Below are 19646 nucleotides of genomic sequence, written 5' to 3'. Positions count from 1 at the left end.
TTACCATGTATCTTTTTGCCCTTTTTTGTTACTATTGTTGCCGTATTCAGTAGCTGCTAAGGAACACTTTTTTAAAAGCCATCCCTGAAACCTAAACAGAGGGCACAGGATCCCTAAAGTTTCTCCTGCAGAATTTCCCTCACCTCACTTCTGCCAGGTAGCAGTGCTGCTTTGAATTTTGCTTTTCTGCCTTTTGTACTTTTTAAAGTCAGTTCCTGAATAGGTAACTATTGAACCCTGAAGTGCTAATTTTTATCTCCTTAGTTACTGATATTGCTTGTAGTCTGAAACATATTTTGTGGTCAGAGGTGATTAAATTAGGAATATGTTTTTGCCAATTGGAGCACATTTCAGTTTGAACTCTTGAAATGCACTTTTTTTGGTGTGTGTTAAAGCACAAGTTATAGGTGATAGCTGAAATTGTCTCCCTGTCATTCTGCATGTGCATATGTACATGCTGTTCCTTCTGATCTTTTGTGTTTTTTCAATTGCATGCTTCAGACTTGCCATGGAACCTTTTTCCCAGCGAAAAACAATTTCCTGTGATGCACTGGAAAATGCATGGTTAACAACATTTATTTTTGCCTGACACAGTGAATACGCTTTTAAGATTTTTTTTTTTTTTTTTTTATTTAGACAGCATGTCAAGGTAAAACACTCTAAAAGAGGAGTCTGAAATGATCAAAAAGGCTTATAATTTGTTGAATTTGCTGTTTCTCCGGGTAATGTCTGAATTTCAAATAAATGCAATATTTCTTGAACCTGACGTTACAGCTGATGTGTTCTGGATGGGGTTCTACCAGCAGGCACTGGAGTCACTTGCGCTTTCATGTGAGGAGAGGAAGATGAGGACTGGCGTGCTAATAGGAAGGCTTAGCATGCTCATACTGGTATTCCGTACTTCACTGAAATGCTGTGTACAGAGCGCCTTCCTTGCCTGTTGGAGAAGCCAAGTGATTTTAAGATGTTTTAGTGCCTCTCCTGCCCTCCAGTGGCGGGGAGCAGCCGGTCCTTTGGTACCTATCTGCTCTATGGCCTTTTGATTTAAATGGCAACATCCTTAGCTTTTGCTGTCCCACTTTTTAAGTGATCAGGGTTTAACTCTCATTGGAGGACCTTTTGAAATAAAGCACTTTTTCCTCAGGAGGACAAAAGGAACATGCAAAGAAGGGCATGGCAGGCCTTCTGTATACGGCAGAGCCCTGCCTCTCCTCTCCGGGAAGGCAGTTACTCTTTCTTCTCTTGTTGGCCTCTTGCGCCAGATTTACTGCTGATGTAGCATGCTGCATCTTTCTCCCTTCACTGGTTACCCCCTGTCCAGCAGCTTGCCACGGTGGAGCAAAACGGATGTGGGCAGGCAGCGCTGTGGCTGCCGGCAGAGGAAATGCAGTGCAAGGCGCATTATCTATATTGCATTTCCTGAGCCCTGCAAAGTGCGGTGAGTTAAGGTCTACCCTGCCATGTGTTTGTTTTAGTATATTTGGTTTCCATGTTTTGTCTGAACACATGTTGCAGGGAGCTTTGGGATTTAAATGTTATTTTAAAAGTAAGTGGTACCCTCGACCTTGCAGCTCCAAAGACTAGGCAATGCTGCTGTGCTCTGTTAAAGGCATAGTGCTTTTGCTCTGTTGCAGAGCTCTTAAGTAACCTCCTGAATGAGTGAGGAGGGATGGGATGAGGAACTGACTTGCTCCAGCGCCTCAGGCCTGTGGCTACTGCCAAACAGGCTTGTTTGAACACGGCAGGAATGGGTAGGAGCTGTGTTCACATCTTCTGTCTTCTCCCAGCACTTTCTCTTTTTCACTCTTTGCCATTCAGATACTAGCAGAGCTCTTAGGAGTGCTATTGTGAGTAGTAATTCTTACAAAAGGCATTGAAATTTACAAGCTAAAAAGCCTTATGTAAAATCCTGTGTTTCCACTATTTTTTTTTAATTGCTAAATACGCTATGAGCATAACTTCTGCATTGTGAGCACTTGGGTTTGTGGAAAACACTCTTCTGTGCAAATACCTGGATATTTAATTGGTATGTGCATTATGTGGGAGTGGGTTCTTACACCATCTATCATTCCATGCATACGTCTAATCTGGATCCTACTTGTCTAGGAGGAAATCCAATTAGTGTTGTTGATGGTGCTGTTAATGATGGTGTTGTCCCTTTCACGTTCATCTGTTCAAATTGTTCCTTTTCACATTTTCCCCTCCTGCAGATAGATATATAGCTGTATTAATTAGGAAAGCATGTCTGATACTGTTGTTTCTGGCTATGGTGTTTAATTTTTAAAAAAATTACATTCCGTTTAAAGATCTGTAATTACACAGGTTAACATATGTTATGCCACATCAAAACCGTTGTCTGAATTATGAGCAGTTCAGAATGAGCGCTCTGTAAAAGCTGCAGAAGCACTTTATTGGCTTGATTTATGTGCTTGCTTTGCCTTTCCCGAGTCCTGCAGCGAGGGATCTAGATACGCTCCTTCCCACCTTTGTGAAACCAGGCTGCATGCTTAGTGTAGTTAAGATCTGAGTAGTACCTGAGAGTAAAGTTTCTGTCTAGACCCAGATTAACTCAGGTGAAAGTGAGTCGTGGGGTGGGAGCATGGGTTAGTGGTTTTAACTGGCAGTTGCTTTATTTAGCTCTGTTCAAGGATTAATGTCAGGGAGTTGACTTAATGCATATATCCATGAGTTAAATACGTTATCCATGTCCCGGTAGGGCTGCTTCTCCACGGGAAAAACAGCAGGCTGTTTGCTGGCTGTCCAAATATGGAAGCAGAGAGCTGATCCTTGAAGGGATTTGGAAGATGTCCGGGGAAAAGCCACAGGACGCCGGGGATGAGCCGGTGGCGGCCGGGGCCCGTCCGTTACCGACAGGTGGCAGCTCGTAGTCAGAAAAGAGCATCTCTCGGGGAGCTAGCCCTGCCATAGCCTGGCTTTTACAGCAATGCAGGCAGCACAGGCCTTTTCATTTCCATTGTGTGTGCAGGGCATAGTAAATTTATTAAGGTAAGAACTTATAAGCATGAAGGTATCTCTATGAATTGGAAAAGTACAGAAAGTGTAGAAGTGTGATGAAGTTGCACGACAGAGGGTTTTCTTCGCAGTACTGCTTGTGGCCTATTGTAAGATCTCCACTGAATCTGCAAGGAATTTTGTCTTAAAACAATTTTTGGAGTTTGTTTAATTCGAAGTGTATGAACAGAGCAAGGTCAACCACATACCAGGTCACTAAAATGCTCAAATGGAGTGAGTAGTGCAAAAAATGCTCCCTTCTCACATGTCTACAAACACACTGATGCTTATATTCTTCTTTGATAAACTATTTCTATGATGAAGTACTTGTTTAATTTATCTCTATCCACTGTTAGTAGAACTGCTCCCCAGTTTCCAATACCATGGAATTGCTTTGTATTTCAAACCAAAAAGAAAAGCTTTATTTCTGCTACAAAAGCTGAAACTTCTTAATATTTAATTTCTTTGAAAGCAAGTTGCATACAAGTTTTTTGCTCAGATGTATGGAATGTGAATGAAAATTGATACATCCCCGTGTCTTTTTTTCACACCTTCCTTTCTCCCATGCGTTCTTCTTTTCATCTAAGTACTTTCATATCTGGTGGCTTTTTTAGTTCAGTGTGTTTTGTGAATCTGTCTTGACTGCTCAGAGCACTTGTGCCGTGAGGACTGTGTTGGCTGTTTTTGCACTTGCTGCATTGTCTAACGAGAAGTGCATTCACATGTTTTGAAGAATGATGTGGCATCTTTTTTTCATAACAATTGGACTTGAAATAGCCTGGGGAGGAATGTTTAGGGCAAAACTCATGTGGTGTTGGAGACTGAATTCTAGGCTGCTTTGCAAAAATTTTAAGTATATGCACTTAGGACATAAACCGCGTTTAGCTCTGACTAAGCCAGAGATGTATTTATGAGCTTAGGGTAGGTTTTGTAGTTTGTGAGCTACCTTAGTTGGGATGGTGATCCGTGGTGTCCTGGAATGTGTATTTCTTATGGGGCTTAGCTGGTTATTTGCCTGTATCTTTTACCACAGGAGAGCTGGGTTTAAGTTCTGCCTAAGTGTGGGCAGGGTGGTAGTTCAGGAGTTGGCTTGAAGAGAGTTCATGTAAATATACGCATGTCACCTTCATCAGGCTTGTGCTTGCTTTTCTGAGTCTTGCCAATAAATGGATATTGAAATCTTCTAACAGCAGTACCTTGAGCTGTTAGGACCAAAAAGCTTGTTTGGGGTGAGTTACAGTCGGAGTGGAATTGAGGGGCTTCATTCTAGCTTCTGCTTAAGTTACACTAATCACAGGTGCTCTGGCGAGTCCACATTGTCCAGTTTGACAAGACTAGCTCTGATATCACCAGCGTAATGGGAAAAGACTCTTGACGCTGCAATGAGGGTATCGATACGTGCTGATGTGGCTTTTGTACTGCAAGACTGTGGCACCATTCTGTAGCTGGAGTCCACGCGCTTCCCTTCTCTGAAACAGAATCAAAGAGAAATATTAACTGCAGCAAATAGTTTACAAGCAAAAAGCTTTTCTGGTAAGTGGCTATGAAATGATCTCTCCCAGAGCTGGTGTGGAGCATTCTAAGTGCAGGGAGGCCATTGAGAGCCCTGGGTAGTTGCCTTGGCTGCTCTCTTTATGACTTTGACTAAATAATATGCACTTCTGTATCTCAGAAGTGAATGTAGGTGTCTACCCGTATTGCTGCATAGATTAGATAAATTCACAGTGATATTTGAAGCAAAGGCTCTAGCTTGGGCTGGTATTTTAGTGATTTTTCTCCCACTGGGAGAGCAGTAAATAGTCTTAGATTGTAAAGATGGGACTAGAAATTGAGGTCACAGTATAATATGCAAGACCTTTTTTTTTTTTTACCTTGTTTACTTTATGCCAGGCTAAGTATTTCATAGCAAAAGTAAATTTTTTTGTGCAGTTTGTGAAATAAATAATAGAGAGATCCTGTTAAAAAATGCATTGGCTGGCTTCCTTATTTTAATATTAATAAGGCAGGTTGCTACAATAAAATTAGCTCTGCATGGTGTTTGTCACTGTACTCCCAAAGCAATCGAGTCTAATGCCATTCCTTCCTGAAATGAATCCCCAGGAGAGTGGTATTTGTGCTGTTCTGAAACCTCTAACCAGGGAATTTGGAGTTGAACTGTAAATTATGGAAAATGCGGATTTTAATCTGGGAATCCCAAGTCTGTCTTTGGCCTTGTGGCTTTCTGGCTGCTTATGTGAAGTGGTTTAATGTTGCTTGCACATGCGTTTTTTCTGCTGTAGTGACTAATATCTAATTGCTTGGCTCATCGTGTTTATGGACAACTTGGTAATCATATCTGTATGGTTTCATAGTCCAGAAACCTCTCCTGGTGGGGGCAAGACAACCTGAACCATGAAGGTACTTAGCTAGGACTGCAGTGCCCTAGGACACAGTGCCTTTTGATTTAGGGGCAAGGGGCTGAAGGCATCTGAGGAAAAAGAGTGACATTGCAGTTGGCACAAAGGAGATAGTCTTTTTTTTTTTTTTTTTTTTTTTTTTTTAAAGATGAATCTGTGCCTTTAAAAGGAAAAGCCCTTTACCAACCCTGTGCCCCTGTGATTTATAACATGCATTTATCTGAGCTACAGAGCAAAGGGAAAAAACCTGTAATCTTGATGCATTTTGTTATGTGACCAGAACAGCATTTTTGTGCTTATAAATAATATTAGAGGCCCTGTCAACTGAGGTGATATTTAGGTTAAAACAAGCATTAGGGGGGTTATTTGATCATGGTTATAGATACACTTCTGCTGAAATCTGCATTTAAGGCAGGATTAAACTCTCTTCATTTTACAGTTTGCATTTTTAGTTTAGGATCCAAATTGGAATTACATTCAAGCTTTGCCTGCCAACTGAATCTTTGTAAGATTTTATTGAACATGGAAGTCTGTGAAGCAGGGAAGCACATATGTTTAAATACCATCAAGGTCTATGGGTCCAAATATCTGCTTAAGTGTTTTCTTGAAAACAGTCATGTTTCAAGTAGGCTTTTTAGATTTTCACTTTAAAGAAATGTCTTTAGAATCCAACAACTGGGAGACACTTTCTTAGCTGGCGAACACCTGTTCTGAATAACCAGGCCATTGCAGTTCTATGTTATTTCTACTTATTGTGATATGCTGTAGTAAAAAATCTGGAATTATGGATTGTGTTTATTGTATGTACTTTCTACAGACTGGATGAAGTTGACAGCTTAGCCTTACTTTAAGTGGCATCCGAAGTAAGACCACCCATGTCTTCCTCCCTTTTTAATTTGCAATCTGCAGGAGTCTTAGCTGAAAACGGAGAGAGATCTGTTTGTAAATGTGAATGATCTCTTTGTGCAAGAGGCTGGGGGAGGTGGAATTCCTTCGATGTTCCTTGGGAAAGAGATACGACAGAAATGTTTTGCTTGCTTTATGCCGTTAGCCAAGGAGAAATTTCATCCAGGATATGAAGCTGGTGGTTGGTTCTTTTTTTTTTTTTTTTCTGCAGCAGAAGGAAAGTGGGATAAGATGAACCAAAGGAAACTCTTAGCTTCTCCCTTCTTTACAAATTACTTTAGAGGAAGGCAAAACAAGGCAAGTCAGGTCATGCAAGACTGGGAGTGCCTCCGTGGACTCCTGGCCAATGTCAGCTGGATGGTTGTTTCTTTTCCTCTATCCTGCAAGAAGGGAAATGCTGGATGGAGAAAAGAAACTAGCTGGATAAGCACAGGCCCACAATTTTGTCCCTATATAAGGCATTGATTTACAAAATGGGGTCACCGAATACAGCCTGCAGCACTTTTGGGAAGACACTGGAGGAGCTAAGTCTGTTTTTTATGTTCTTTGACTTATTAGAATCGAGTCAAAATGTGATTTTTCCCATCTGGGTAAAGAACATGCTTGCTGTCTCGGGAACAGTGTCTTCCTGGGTACAGAAAATGAAAGACGGGAGAGGAGACAGCTTACCACGTCATAGCTGAGAAGCTGATATTTATTCCAGACTTCAGTACTTGTTTAGGCTGTTCCCCAGTCCTGTATTCTGAAAGATTACAATTTCTCTCTACTGCTGGAACTTACTTCCTTTTTTGGGATTTTTTTTTCCTCTTTGGCCTGTTTGCCTTGTATGTTCTTCACTACTGAATGATTTGAAAGTGTTGAAGCTAACGTAAAACATTTTGGTATTCTCCTTTGCTTTTAGTGTGAAGATGATCTGCCTAACACCCAGAAAGGTACAACTGAAATAGCACCTGAATATGGGCTAGAAGACAGAGTAGATGTTCGATACCTTCAGTGGTTAAATGGGAGGCTGAGGTTCCAGTGGCGGAGTTTGCATGCTCAGCACCAAGAGCAATGCAAACTTTTGCACAAGGTAAATGGTTCTTCTAACTCACTGTGGCATTGTTTATTATTTAAAAGCCTTGTCAGCTAGTGCTAAATGTACAAATTATTCTTGTTTGCTAGTTCTGCATTTTCTGTAGGTAAGAGTGAATTACTCTAAATATAAATACCCCCACCTTTCCCTAGTGGGGCAGAACCATGAGAAAATGAAGTATGTACAGTGTTCGTAAGGTTACAATTGTTGTATAAAAGTCTCTCTTGCAGGTTGGCACATTATTCACTTCTGCAACCGTAGGTTGTCTCCATTTTTCTCAGAAAATGCCTGGTAGAAGCAAGACAGCATTCTGGTCCCACAGAAAAGAAGTAGTGATTCAGAACTATAAGTTCATTGGAAATGTGTATTCAAAATATTGAGCATGGATGTTGGAAGTAATAGCAGCAAAACAAAATGCAGTTTCCCTTTCTGAAGTACTAGGGAACATCTGAGCAGAACCCAAAATCTACCTGCTTTTAAGTCAGGAATCAATAGTGGTCTCTGCATTGCTAAGATTCCAGTTCTGTTCCTATTTATGAATAATGTTTATATGCCTGTCTGAAAGTCACAGACATCTGGGAGCATCATGTCTGCTTAGGATGGAAACGGCCTGCAGTCCCAAGGTTGACAGTGATGGTGACTGCAGAGACAAATTTTAAAAAAATGGTTATAAGATAGTCCTAAAAGTTATTCACTACTGTTTTCCCTAGGTCCCCTTTCTCCGTTCATATCTCTTCAGGTAACTTATGTGGAGCCACTTGGTATTGTACCCAGAACCTTCACAGAAAACCTTTTTGAGACTAGGAACAGTTTTGAGAAATTTCTCCTCAAAGAACAACATCTATCAGAAAGTTGTCAGAATCGGAACAAGAGGGTTTTGAATGAAGATGCCTTCTTGGTTTTAATCCCGTGTCTGACGGAGCAATGCCGAAAACTATAATGAGGTTACATTTTGTTCTTTACATGAATTGATTGCTAGGGAAGATGTCTGATTGACAGCCCTAGGGAAAGATCAGGTGCTGTGTGTGCAGCATCTAAAATAACCTTTTGCTTCTCATTGCCCACTGCGAATGTGCTTTCCTGATCTGGGAATGAAGATAGCAATTCACTGTAAGTGCAGGTGCAGTCCTTGGCTTTTGCACTGAGATTACAGACAGTGATGCTATTGGGAGAGGTGGCTTAGTGATATAAAACTCAAATGAAATGATTGGCACCTTCTCCCCTTGATAAGCTACCTCTATTTAAGGTATGCTGATTTTTTTTATAGTAGGTGAGGCAAATATATCCATAACTCATCATCAGTGCTCTGATTTATGTAGTACTTGGCAGTAACAAATCATTAGGCAGCTTCAAGACCTCAGCTTGCAGTTAATGAGACCAAGGAAGAATTAAGAGCAGGTTGAATCTGGGGCCTCGAGTACAAACCGAGGTACTCTCAATGGTCCAGATCAGGCACTGAAATGATCAAGAGATTTGCTGATTGGGCAACATGCTAAACTTGTTGACAGGGAAGATGATGACCTCCTGTGGGGATTGTACTTTGAAATAAACTTGGCCTTTTTTCCCCCTGTGGCTATCGAAGGAAAAATGTTTTCTAAAGTTAGGACTGTTACAGTCAGACAAATATAAAAGACAGGTTAGTTATGCTGCAGTTCCCTGGACCACGATTTCCAGAATCTGGAAGAATAAGCAAGAGGGATAATGTTTCTCTGTTCATGCAGTTTCCCAAAGGTGCCATTACTGTCTTCTCCAACAGTCATCACTGGACTAAACCGAAAGCACTAAGTCGTGCTGGTGATGATTCTTACGATCAGACTGTGCTCTGCAGTGTGTGTAGAGGGCTGCCATCGTGGATGTATGCATAGGAGGATAGATTGGAGCCCAGCTCCTTCATATGTGGTCACACACTGATATTATGCATGCTCAAATACGCATGTGCAACTGTGGGAGTTCTGTTCAGAGCTGTAATAAAATGCAGTGCTCTGATTTATATTTTAGTCTGAATTAAAAGCAGGAAAATTGAAAGGTAAAAGTGACTTTGGAAGGGACTTCATTACAGTGCCACATTAATGTTAACATTTACGGTAACATAAAATATAACATACTTATACAATTTAACAGCTGCATAAACAATAATTGATATTTCCTGACGCTTTATAGAGAAATTTTGGCTGTGCTACTGCAATAATTTCAAAACTTTTAAACTAGTCTGCTATGTGTTAGAAGACAGAGCTGACCCAATATGACCTCTGTATGAGCTGCTGCTTTTCTCATATAAACCACAAACACAGTATGCAAAAGGCTAATGAGTGTTATGCTTTTTAATTATGCTGACAGATTTACAGAGGGCTTTCTCTACAAAATGATAATTATGGCTTTTACTCGCTCTGTTTAATAACTTAACAGGTTATGTATCTCAACTGTGGAACAGTCTTATTTACTGCTGATCACGAGCTATAGTTTTTGCCAAGTAGTGGCGACACTTCCACAGATTTCCTTCTGTGACTCACATAGGCTCTAAAATACCATATTCGCTATTTGGGGCTTTCTGAGAAAAACACATCACACTTGGAAAATATGTTCTTATTCAGGAGATGACTGCTTTGCAACTCTGTACTTTTAAAGTATGGATATTGCTACTGGAAGTAAGAATTGTACATAGAGGATCCAGCAAGAGGCTACCAAGATAGTCAAGGACTAGCTAAGTGGGGCATGACCTCCAAGAAGAGGTTGAGGGAGTTGGGCTTGTTTGCTCTGGTGGAGAAGTCACTTGATAGCTGCCTTCAGCTATTTGATGGTGGTTCAGTTACAAGGATGGTAGTTACAAAGGTGGATCCGTGGTGTTCTCAGCAGTACCAGAAGACAAAGGGGAAGGGGCCACTGGTTATAGGTTGGAAGGTTCAGGGATATTAGAAGAAGCTTCTCTGGGATGATGGGCAGCATTGGGGCAGGTCACCAGAGATGCTGAATGGTCTCCATCCTTGGAGGTTTCCAAGACTCATAGACACAAAGCCACAAACTGATATTGGCAGTAGTCCTTGTTAGAGCAGGAGGTAGGACTAAAGACCTCCGAAGGTCTTTTCTGTTTCTATGATTTTGTGAAAAAATTCTGAATCGCTTGGGTGATCAGGGATGTGTATTTTCAGGTTAGAAGTGCTGACTCATGTCTTGATGAAATAGTACTGTACTGCCTGAAGAAAGGGCAAGGGAGCAGTTGGAGGGAAATATTGAGGGGGAAACAGGCAAAAATAAATGGCTGTTCTTTCTCTAAAGTACACAAATGATAACTGAAACTGATTGCTGGGGCCTCTATCTACTCTGTCTTGCCTGCAGTCACCTAAGGTTGATGGTATGAAGTTCTGTAGTAACCAGTGCAGGTTACTGAAGAGGGAAGCCTTCCTGGAGCTACAGCCGGTCATGTGTTGGGAATTGCTTGTTAGAGTCTGACTGGCTGTTCCTCTTTGCTAGTTCTTCTGATGAGCTGCTTTTCAGTGACTTTGCTCCCAGAAGGCATGTTGAAGCTTACAGACACACACATGTCCTGCTGTAGAAGGAAGAATTCCTCAGGGAAATCTTAACCTCCTTGTTGCTGAGTAATTTTGCAGCCTGAGGCTATGAGCTGTTGAATAACATTATAATGGCTTCTCAACACGGACAGGTTGGTCTGCTTTGAAAGTATAATATAGTAATACCATTATAATTCCCTCGAAATTCTCAGTGGTACATGTTTACCTGATATACCTTCAAATATATGGAAGCGTGAAGGATAAATTACTGTGTTAAGGCACGCCTCTTGGTTCCTTCTATTCTGTTTCTTCCTTGTTCTGTCAAGTGCCAGAGGAATATTTATCTGCCTGGTTTTTGATCCCTCTTGAATTCACAGGGGAGAGCAGCTGGTTTTAGTTAGGCTTTGAATTACCACTTTGCCTTAAAAAATGTGAATGAGAAGCTTTGCGTAGTTTCAGAAAAACAGGTAGGAACCTGTATAGTTTAAAACTGGCATTGTGTTAAATGCACTGTGCCACAATCAGCATGTGAAAAGAAATAGTGGAACAAGTGAGTGTCTGCAAAACTGATGAATTTCCTGTGGGTATTTTGAGCTGTCCTCCATCTGCTAAAGACTAGGGCAGAAATCACACCTGAAATAGGGAAGGTTAGATTGGGTTCAGAGGTGAATTTTCTTGAGGAGGTGAACATCTGATTGAGGACTACCAATGTAAGTTAGTAGGAATAAAATTATATTAAATGGGGTTCTTGATGATAGAAGAAGAGTTTAACGTAATTGGCAGTATCAGATCATGGTAAAATGACAGTAATGGTTGTAATACGCTTGGAAACTGTAAGAGCAAGAGTTGTATTCTGTCAGAATGCAGAGCAGCACTGGGAAATACCTCCTATGAATGGAGTGGTTTCTTGTGCCTCCTCTAAGATAAGCAATATAAAATAAGATGTATTACAGTGGATTGGATTGGTTGTATCTATATATCTGATGTTGTAGTAAAAGAGTAAAGGGACAAGGACAAAGTCTTAATCTCTGAATAAGAGAGAGCAGAGACTGGTGCTGGGTGATTACCTCATTGTCAGTAATTTGAGTGAGCTAAACTGCAATTATTAGATGCATCTGCATCTTGGCATGAAGAATCTACCATGTTACTCTGTAAATTACTGCATTGGTTAATTATATCTTTTTTTGTCTTGAGATATTTGGTTTGAAAATCTTTTGTTTTTTCCTAAAGTGAATTTGTCATTAGGTACGAATTGCACATTCTTTAATAGAGTAGAAGTTTTTCCTCTTGTGCAAAGGTGTGTGAACTGTGAACAAGCCCCCTTTTCATCTCCTCTTAGGTGAACTACACAAGCTGATCTTTCTGCAGGGTGTCTAAGCTCAAGGGCGTTTAGGAATTGGTACTGGAAACTCCCTAGAAGTGGTGCTCAGTGAGGGGCTGTGCCTGTACTCTCAAGCAAAAGTTAGTGTAAGGTTAAATCAGACCTGCCTCCACCTCCATCCATTCCAGTGCCATGCAGCAACAGCTACACATGCTCTGTCCCTCACCCTCTCACCTGCTTCTTTTACCTTGGTACCGTTTCCCTCTTTAAGCCTTGTTTCATCTTCAGTATGTTGTGGTTATCAGTAACAGATTGTAAAAATATAAATACTGAATTATTTCAGTTACAAATACTGGATTATTTCAGTATCCATTTAGTCTGGTCTCAGGGGAACACCTTATTCCTCTGTTGTTACAGATTTAGAGTATTTGTTTTGGGCTTTAGCCAGTGGTGCCGCTGCAATGTACTTTTGAAGAGGGGCTGAAATTCATCCCTGGTGCTGGAGGCCCAAAGGTTCTGCAGCCAGAGTTACGCAAGAATGCAGCAGGGAGAGGAGTGGCAAGTAGAAAGGAAGAACATTGTGTGGGGAGGTGCTCTTTTATTTTTAAACTCACATAGCTCTGCACATGTGACAGATGGTTGTCACCAGAAGTGAGTTTTGGGAAAGGAACGCTAAAATATTCTGAAGTTTCAGGGAAGGGTTGATAATTACCCAGTGCCTGTCAACTTTAAAATAGTTGTCAATACCCAAGTGTATGATAAAGTTCATATTAGAATAAAGGAAGAAAAGCAGGAAACATTCTCTGTCTTCTGGCAGAAATATTAATGAAATATGAGCGATTGTCTGACAAATGTGCGCTGCTATCTTGTTTGGCAGCTGCAGTTATTACAGTAACAAAGGGATCAGCTCTGAATAGGAGGAATTGCTTTTTATTGTTCCCTTGACTAACTTGGGAAGCTTCTTCGTCAAGTAATTGATGATACCATCACCAGTGCAGCTGGGACAAGGTCCCAGTAAGTGAAAGCCAACAATGTATAGCAGCAAAAGAGAAACTTACTGTAACTAGGTAGCATTTTCTGCTTTAAAGGAAGAAATAAAAAATTATTCTGAGGGAATCCTTTACCTCTGTTAAGACTTACACTATCTGTTTAAATGGTTTCTCCTTTCATGCTATGCGCAAGAGCGTGTGTTGTGTAAGGAAAAAGACTTTAAGACAGGATGAAAAGAGATATCTTTCAGGTTTGCTCTGGTGGCAGCAGTAGCAGTTCTTGCGTGTGGTTCTGGTAACAATACCAGATGGACCATTTTGTGAGATGATAGTGGTGCATGATCATCATTTCCTGCAGGCTGTTTTAAAAAGGTCTGTTGTATTGGTGGTAGTAGTTACATTTCTACTTGTCCATTAGGAATGGGCTTGTAACTACTGGGTCACATCACCGTTCCAATCCATGCAGCCATTAGATGGTAGCTAACGATGTTGTTAATGATCTGGTCCTTGCACTGACAAAATATCTTCTAATTTATTCCAGATCCATTTATTCACTAGTGGCTCCCATATGGACCAGATCCTTGGACATTTTTCTGTCACAGAAACAGATCTTGTTAGACAACCGGAGAACTACAAGCAGGTAATGCTTCTCCTGTAATTCTTGGATGCTTAGTATGGTTTACACAAACATTGTTCAGAAGACTGCACTCCTTATAGCATGTTTTTAACTTGGTTTCCAACAGAAATAAGGGCTTATCTATTGAATTGGCAGTTTCCTCATTTACAACTTGTATTCACCAAATGGTTTCTTCCAGTTTGATAGAACATAGACACAAAGGTATTGGGCTAAGTTTTGTAAAAACTGGTAGACAGGGAGTGGGGAGAGACCTGACTGAAAGTGCTGTTGAAGAAAAGGCTTGTAGGATAAAACATTCTAGATCAGTTGACTGACTGCTGTTGTATGCTACCAGTAACCACATCTGAGCCAGCCTGGCAGGGTGTCTGTCTGGGACCTTGCCTGAACGGATTGTCAGTGAGAACATGGAGAGATGTGATTTATCCCTCCAGGAAAGCTGAAGCACATCTGATGCTAGCATTCATTAGTTCCAGAAATTATACAAGCTGACTGCCTTTTTGGATGGTAGTAAGGGGCTTTATTTTGAGAAATATTTTAGAAGCACAGAATGGTTGAGGTTGGAAGGGACCTCTGGAGGTCACCTGGTCCAACCCCCCTGCTCAAGCAGAGTCACCTAGAGCAGGCTGCCCATGGCCACGTCTAGATAGCTTTTGAATACCTTCAAGGATGGAGACTCCACAGTTTCCCTCGGTGACCTGCTCCATGCTCAGTCATCCTCACAGTAAAAAAGTGTTTCCTTATGTGTTCAGACAGAATCTTCTAGGACAGCATCATTTTTCCTAGTGTACTGTTTTACCCTTAAGTATATATTTCTGCTGCTTTCAAATACTCAGTTATCGTAGATGTTTCAGTTTATTATTTGACGTAGTACAATTCACTTGTTTTAATACAGTATAATACATTTGTTTTACAAATCAGTTTGTAAAAGTTCGTTCTCTGTGAAACTGAAACGAGATTGAAATTTTAAGCTCAGCCCTAACAAAATTGCAGTCTGTCCGAATCTGTTTACTCAAAGAAGATATTCTTTCTGCTGCTACCTTAAGATCAGAAGTGGGCATTGCAAATACTGCGCACAAAGAAATTCAGAAAAGTAGATTTGAAGATGGGAGATAGTCTTATGTTCAAGCCCCCTCAATTAAAGTGCACGTTAATCTTTCATTACTGAGCATTCCTTGGATGAACCGTTCACATCCAGCCTCTTGATAAGGTTCAGCTGTTTAGAACATTTTCCTGGAAAATTACTGCTTTTCTAGAGCAAGTGGCTAAGTCAGCTTGAGATTTCTTTTTCATTTCTGCTTCACAGTCCCCCTCCTACGGTTTGCTCAGCAGCTCAGAACACACAGCAGCACAGTCCTCTGGAGCTTATACTTCATAGTTTTCCAGAGCTTAGCAAATGTCCAGAAAGGTCTGGTGGTCTGGTACTAGAAACTTCCAGGCTGTGTAGAAGGACTTCACAACTACGTTTTTCCAAAGCCTTACCCTGAATATGTCACTGATCTGTTACAGTAAAGCATAACGATTCTCTAATAAAGCCTATTTGGTTTTGACTGCGATGTTGATGAATCATTCCAGGAGTTTTCTTTATTGCATGCTGCTCCCCTTCCTGGATGTCTGCTTCAGGTGTGCTGTTGAGTGGAGGCTGTGAGGGTAAAATGGAAAGAATCTTTTTGTATTTTAAACACTATGGTTAGATAAAGTCAATGTTTAGTGGGCAGCTATGTTGCTTTGTTAATATCGGTAGAGGTTTCATTCCACCTTGCCTAGGCTTAAACAGCAAGTAAATAATATGACGGACATCCCTTCAAAACAAGGATGACCACTGAGAGGGACAGAGGCAGAGTGGCAGAAGATGTTTTCATCAAATAAGCTATGGGTGGTCACAGTCTCCATCTCCTGTTTCTGGTCCCTAACTGGTGCAATCCCAAACAGGCTCCAGCCCCAGTGCATGTGTGTTGGAAATTCTTTTCTTATGTCACTTACTGCTTGGACTGGTCCAAAATTGGAATTGTTTGTCAGCATAATCAGCTGTGAAATTGTTAACCTCTTGAAGCTCCTGAACCTGTTCAAGAAAAGGGGTTCCTCTAAGCGACTGTCTTGTGCCTGATTCTAAATTAAAAAGGAAAAATTTCAGGAAATTGTCACAACACTTCAGTATACATATTTTCGACTTAAAATTCTTATTGTCATCATTTGAGCAGTCTTTGTAGTTTTTGTCTCCCCTTACCCTTATTTCCCAAAAGCAGCTTCCAGAAGTCATATACTCAGTATGTATGAAGAGCCCACTATAACAGGGTGGTATGGACTTGAAAAGGCAAGGCTGTTTTCAAGTGTTAGTTTTCCAGATGGATATAATACTCAATATGCAAAGTGATGCTTCTTTGGAAAAATGTAATAAAAAGCCTCTAATTTTTAAATATCTTGATAAGATTAAGTAAATTATGCATATTTGAATAGCTTGGTTTTCAAATATTGGTGCAGATGGCAGCACTCTGCCAAATGTTTTTTCCAAAAACTGTGAAATAATTTTTTCTCTTTAATGTGACATTTCTGTTAATGTTACCTCAAATAACAACCTTCTGCATGGATCAATAAAAAGAGCAAGCATGTCAATATGTCTTACGGTAATGCACCCCTGTTGATGGATGGTGTTATGAATTCCTTCTCATGTTAGGCATCCTTCAAAGAATCGAAATGCAAAGTGGATCGAAGTGTCAGAAATTAGCTATCACAGACAAGACATTGGACTGGTTTTACTGAAGCCGAGTTCATTTTCATCAAAAATATCCCAAGAGATAAGTTGCTCTGACCTGTAATAAAACAAGAGATGTTTAGTCTGACGGGGAAAAGTGCAATAGGATACAGATGGCTGTGAAGTTAAAATTAAGTTTATGAGATGGGAAAGCCATGCTACTCCTTTTCTATAGAAGTTGCACAATAACTTGTTTAAAATGTTCTTCCCTTGGATTTCTGACTATAAAACTCTTTTAGTGTGCTTTTATGTACAGGGATTTTACTGGACATTATTATTCTTTTATCATCATAAATGTCTTTGTCAGATTCATAGAGCTGGAAGTTTTCCAAGCGTAATAGTTTTAATTATGTTTTTCTCTAGTGAGGCATGATCAAAATTCCAACTTTTCCTGCAGTTTGGCTTGGCTGTGGTTATATATGTGTGGCTGTGAGCCACAGGTCACCGCTGTGTTCAGTTCCTGTGCTGCCCAGGGGTGTCAGTGAAGGGGAGGCGTTGTTATTTCAGCTGGTGTTCAGTTTCCAGTTGAAGTACGTGTGCATGCTCATGTTAGCTCTTGACCTCTACATGCATGTCCTTTCTTTCCCGGGATGCTGTCGTGACTTTCTGAACAGCCTCTGGCTTGCACGGTATTGCATGAGAAATATGCTGATGGTCATTTTCTCAGCAGAAGCACCTGAAATATCTCAGGGCAGAAATAGAGTTCTGGTCTCTGGCACTGCAGCTAAAATAATTTGGAAGCGTACTGGGGAGAACATGTGGAGGATGTGGCTGAGGGTGGGCAACATCTGCCCCAAACTCTCCAGGGCAGCGTCGTCTATCTGTGGGGAGGCAGTCACATTCCTCTTGCAACTGTGAGGACAGTGGTTGTGATGTGGGACCGATTGGCTAGTTTTTCATCATTGTAAGCATAATATAATCCCATTCTTGTCTATGAAGCCCATTTACCTTAAATTCTGCATTGCAGTGTCACCAGTTCTGATGTTTTACCTTGAGCTCGAAAAAAGTATGTTGCACTTCGGAGTCATTACATTAACTTTCTCATCAAATGGTTACCCTATAGAGATCAATGAACTCTGAAGCAAAGCAGCCTAGTCCCTCAGTTTCTTCTGTCTCTTTTTGTACTGCTTTATATGTGGAATTCAGTCTTGCAGGTTTTGTGATTAGCAGAGATTAAAAGTTGTAGTCAGAACTCAGGTCATTGGTACAATGCTGGCAGTGCTGGAGTGATCACTGAAATTGTAATGAATAAAGATGACACTTTTAAATGCCAGTAGATCAATTTAATAAGTGTGACAGCAAATAAATAACGCAGCTGTCTGCCAGGTGGACATGCAGAGAAATGCAGAGAACTTGGGTGTGAATACCTAATAATTTTATTTCAGAATTTTATGAAAAATATTTATACTTGCTGATCATTACCACGTTTTAAAGGGAGTTTATTTGGCTTAAGGAACTAAGGTCCTTGGTAGCAAGTATATAGGAGCAAACAAATAGTCTGTTTGACTTCGCATATGTAATGTATGGTCAATTCCAGGCTCATAAAATAATTCGGGTGAGTTTTAGCTCTCCAAGCAGCAGGGATTGGGTGGGATACGATAGGATGGTATGGGCATAGCATTGATCTGCTTTCTGGACTGTTCGTGTATCAGGGAAGAAAGCCAATGTACAGTATATGTATTGCTTCCTTCAGTCAGATGGGACTCCATAATTTCTTACCGGGACATTCAAGGGGTAAATGATCAACTTGTAAGATAAGTTGATTGTGGAACCTAAATCTCGTGGCAGTTTCCATTTAAAACATCTGTCCCAGATGGCCATTACAGATGGGTGACACAACAGGTTTATTCTCTGTGAGTAATAGCCTATGGTTTGAATTCATGCAAAGCACTAAAGAGCTTCTGTTCTTTTTGGAACAAGTACATTCAGATTGGGAGCATTAGGAACTGATAGGCTTTGAATTTTCAAAAATGTTGAGCATGCATTTACTAGTTACTTTGCATGAAATTTGAGTTTTCAGTTTGCGTCATGTGCATGTATATGTGGGCTTGTGCACTTCTTGCATAAAGTCCTCCTAATCTGCTGAAATATTTTATCTGCATAGGCATGTTAAACGGTAAGCTCAACCAGGATGTCCAGAGCACAAACACCGCATGAGAGTTTTTGGTCCATTTCTGTCCGAGTGACAGCACCACCTCCTGGAACATACGTGAAGGCAGAGCAGCAAAAGTGAAGCCTGTTCTCTTAATACAAGTTGTTCAGCTGGTTGCTGAATAGTTGCTATGGTATTGCATTATCTCCAGAAATGGATGGTAAGTTGCTGACCATCTTGGATGAAAATGGAATAACTATGGCAGGGTAATTCCAGCTGCTGTGTGCTGGGCTGTATTTGGTGTCCTTGTGCTGGTTGTTTGGGACTTCATGGAATGTTCCTGCTGGTGACAGACGCTGCAGGCAGGCACTAAATGAAAACAAACAGTTAAAACCCTGCTGCTAAGCTCGACACTGTGTCACATTAGTGATTTGACACAGACCTGTGCTAGTATGTAGTATTTCTGTAATCGACCCTGTTGTGCTCTTGTATGGCAGGGGTGAAGGGTATGTAGCTTTATTTGAATTTCAAAGAGCCTGCTAGGGGACCATCTGATATTTTATGACGTCCTTCCATCTGTTGTACAAGAAGCAGTTGAACCAACACGTTTCTCAGCGTGTAGGTACCAATGGAAAAAAATGACATTCGTGCTGTAGTCCATGATGCTGCTGTGTAGAAGATTAAGTCAGGAAGCGAAGGCTTGTACTGCATGCAAATTCCAGAAAAAAGATTTGTTCTTTTCTGAAAAAATTACCGTGAGGTTCAAGGACAAGCTGCCTTCATTGGTATAAATTGTTGCAGATTCATTATCTCCTGTGATGCTCTGGCAACTAATTCTGTTCGATCTGGCCCTCAGCTTTTTTCATGTTTATGGCTTCATTCCTTTGGTAAAAGCTATAGTTCTGTCATTTCTATCATGGAACAGGATCAGTATTTCGTATTGTAACTACCATTCTAATTAAG

The 19646-nt window shown here is 40.7% G+C and overlaps 1 protein-coding gene across 4 annotated transcripts in view; it reads left to right on the top strand.

Annotated features, from left to right (window-relative positions):
- Positions 1 to 19646, top strand: part of TEDC1 (tubulin epsilon and delta complex 1) — a 77059-nt gene that overhangs the window by 14788 nt on the left and 42625 nt on the right. For 3 of the 4 annotated variants that reach the window (XM_087732535.1, XM_087732536.1, XM_087732534.1), the window contains exons 4-5: positions 7216 to 7386; positions 13747 to 13845. In XM_087732535.1, coding sequence (XP_087588661.1) covers positions 7216 to 7386; positions 13747 to 13845 — 270 coding nt within the window. The remainder of the gene's footprint in view (positions 1 to 7215; positions 7387 to 13746; positions 13846 to 19646) is intronic. The other variant, XM_087732537.1, reaches the window with a different exon arrangement.

Source organism: Nipponia nippon, unplaced genomic scaffold (genome assembly GCF_047370975.1).
Source record: "Nipponia nippon isolate SJK-2023a ecotype South Korea unplaced genomic scaffold, ASM4737097v1 scaffold_5, whole genome shotgun sequence".
Classification (NCBI taxonomy): domain Eukaryota; kingdom Metazoa; phylum Chordata; class Aves; order Pelecaniformes; family Threskiornithidae; genus Nipponia; species Nipponia nippon.
Note: the sequence above shows the minus strand (reverse complement) of the source record. Positions and strands in the feature narration are given on the sequence as shown.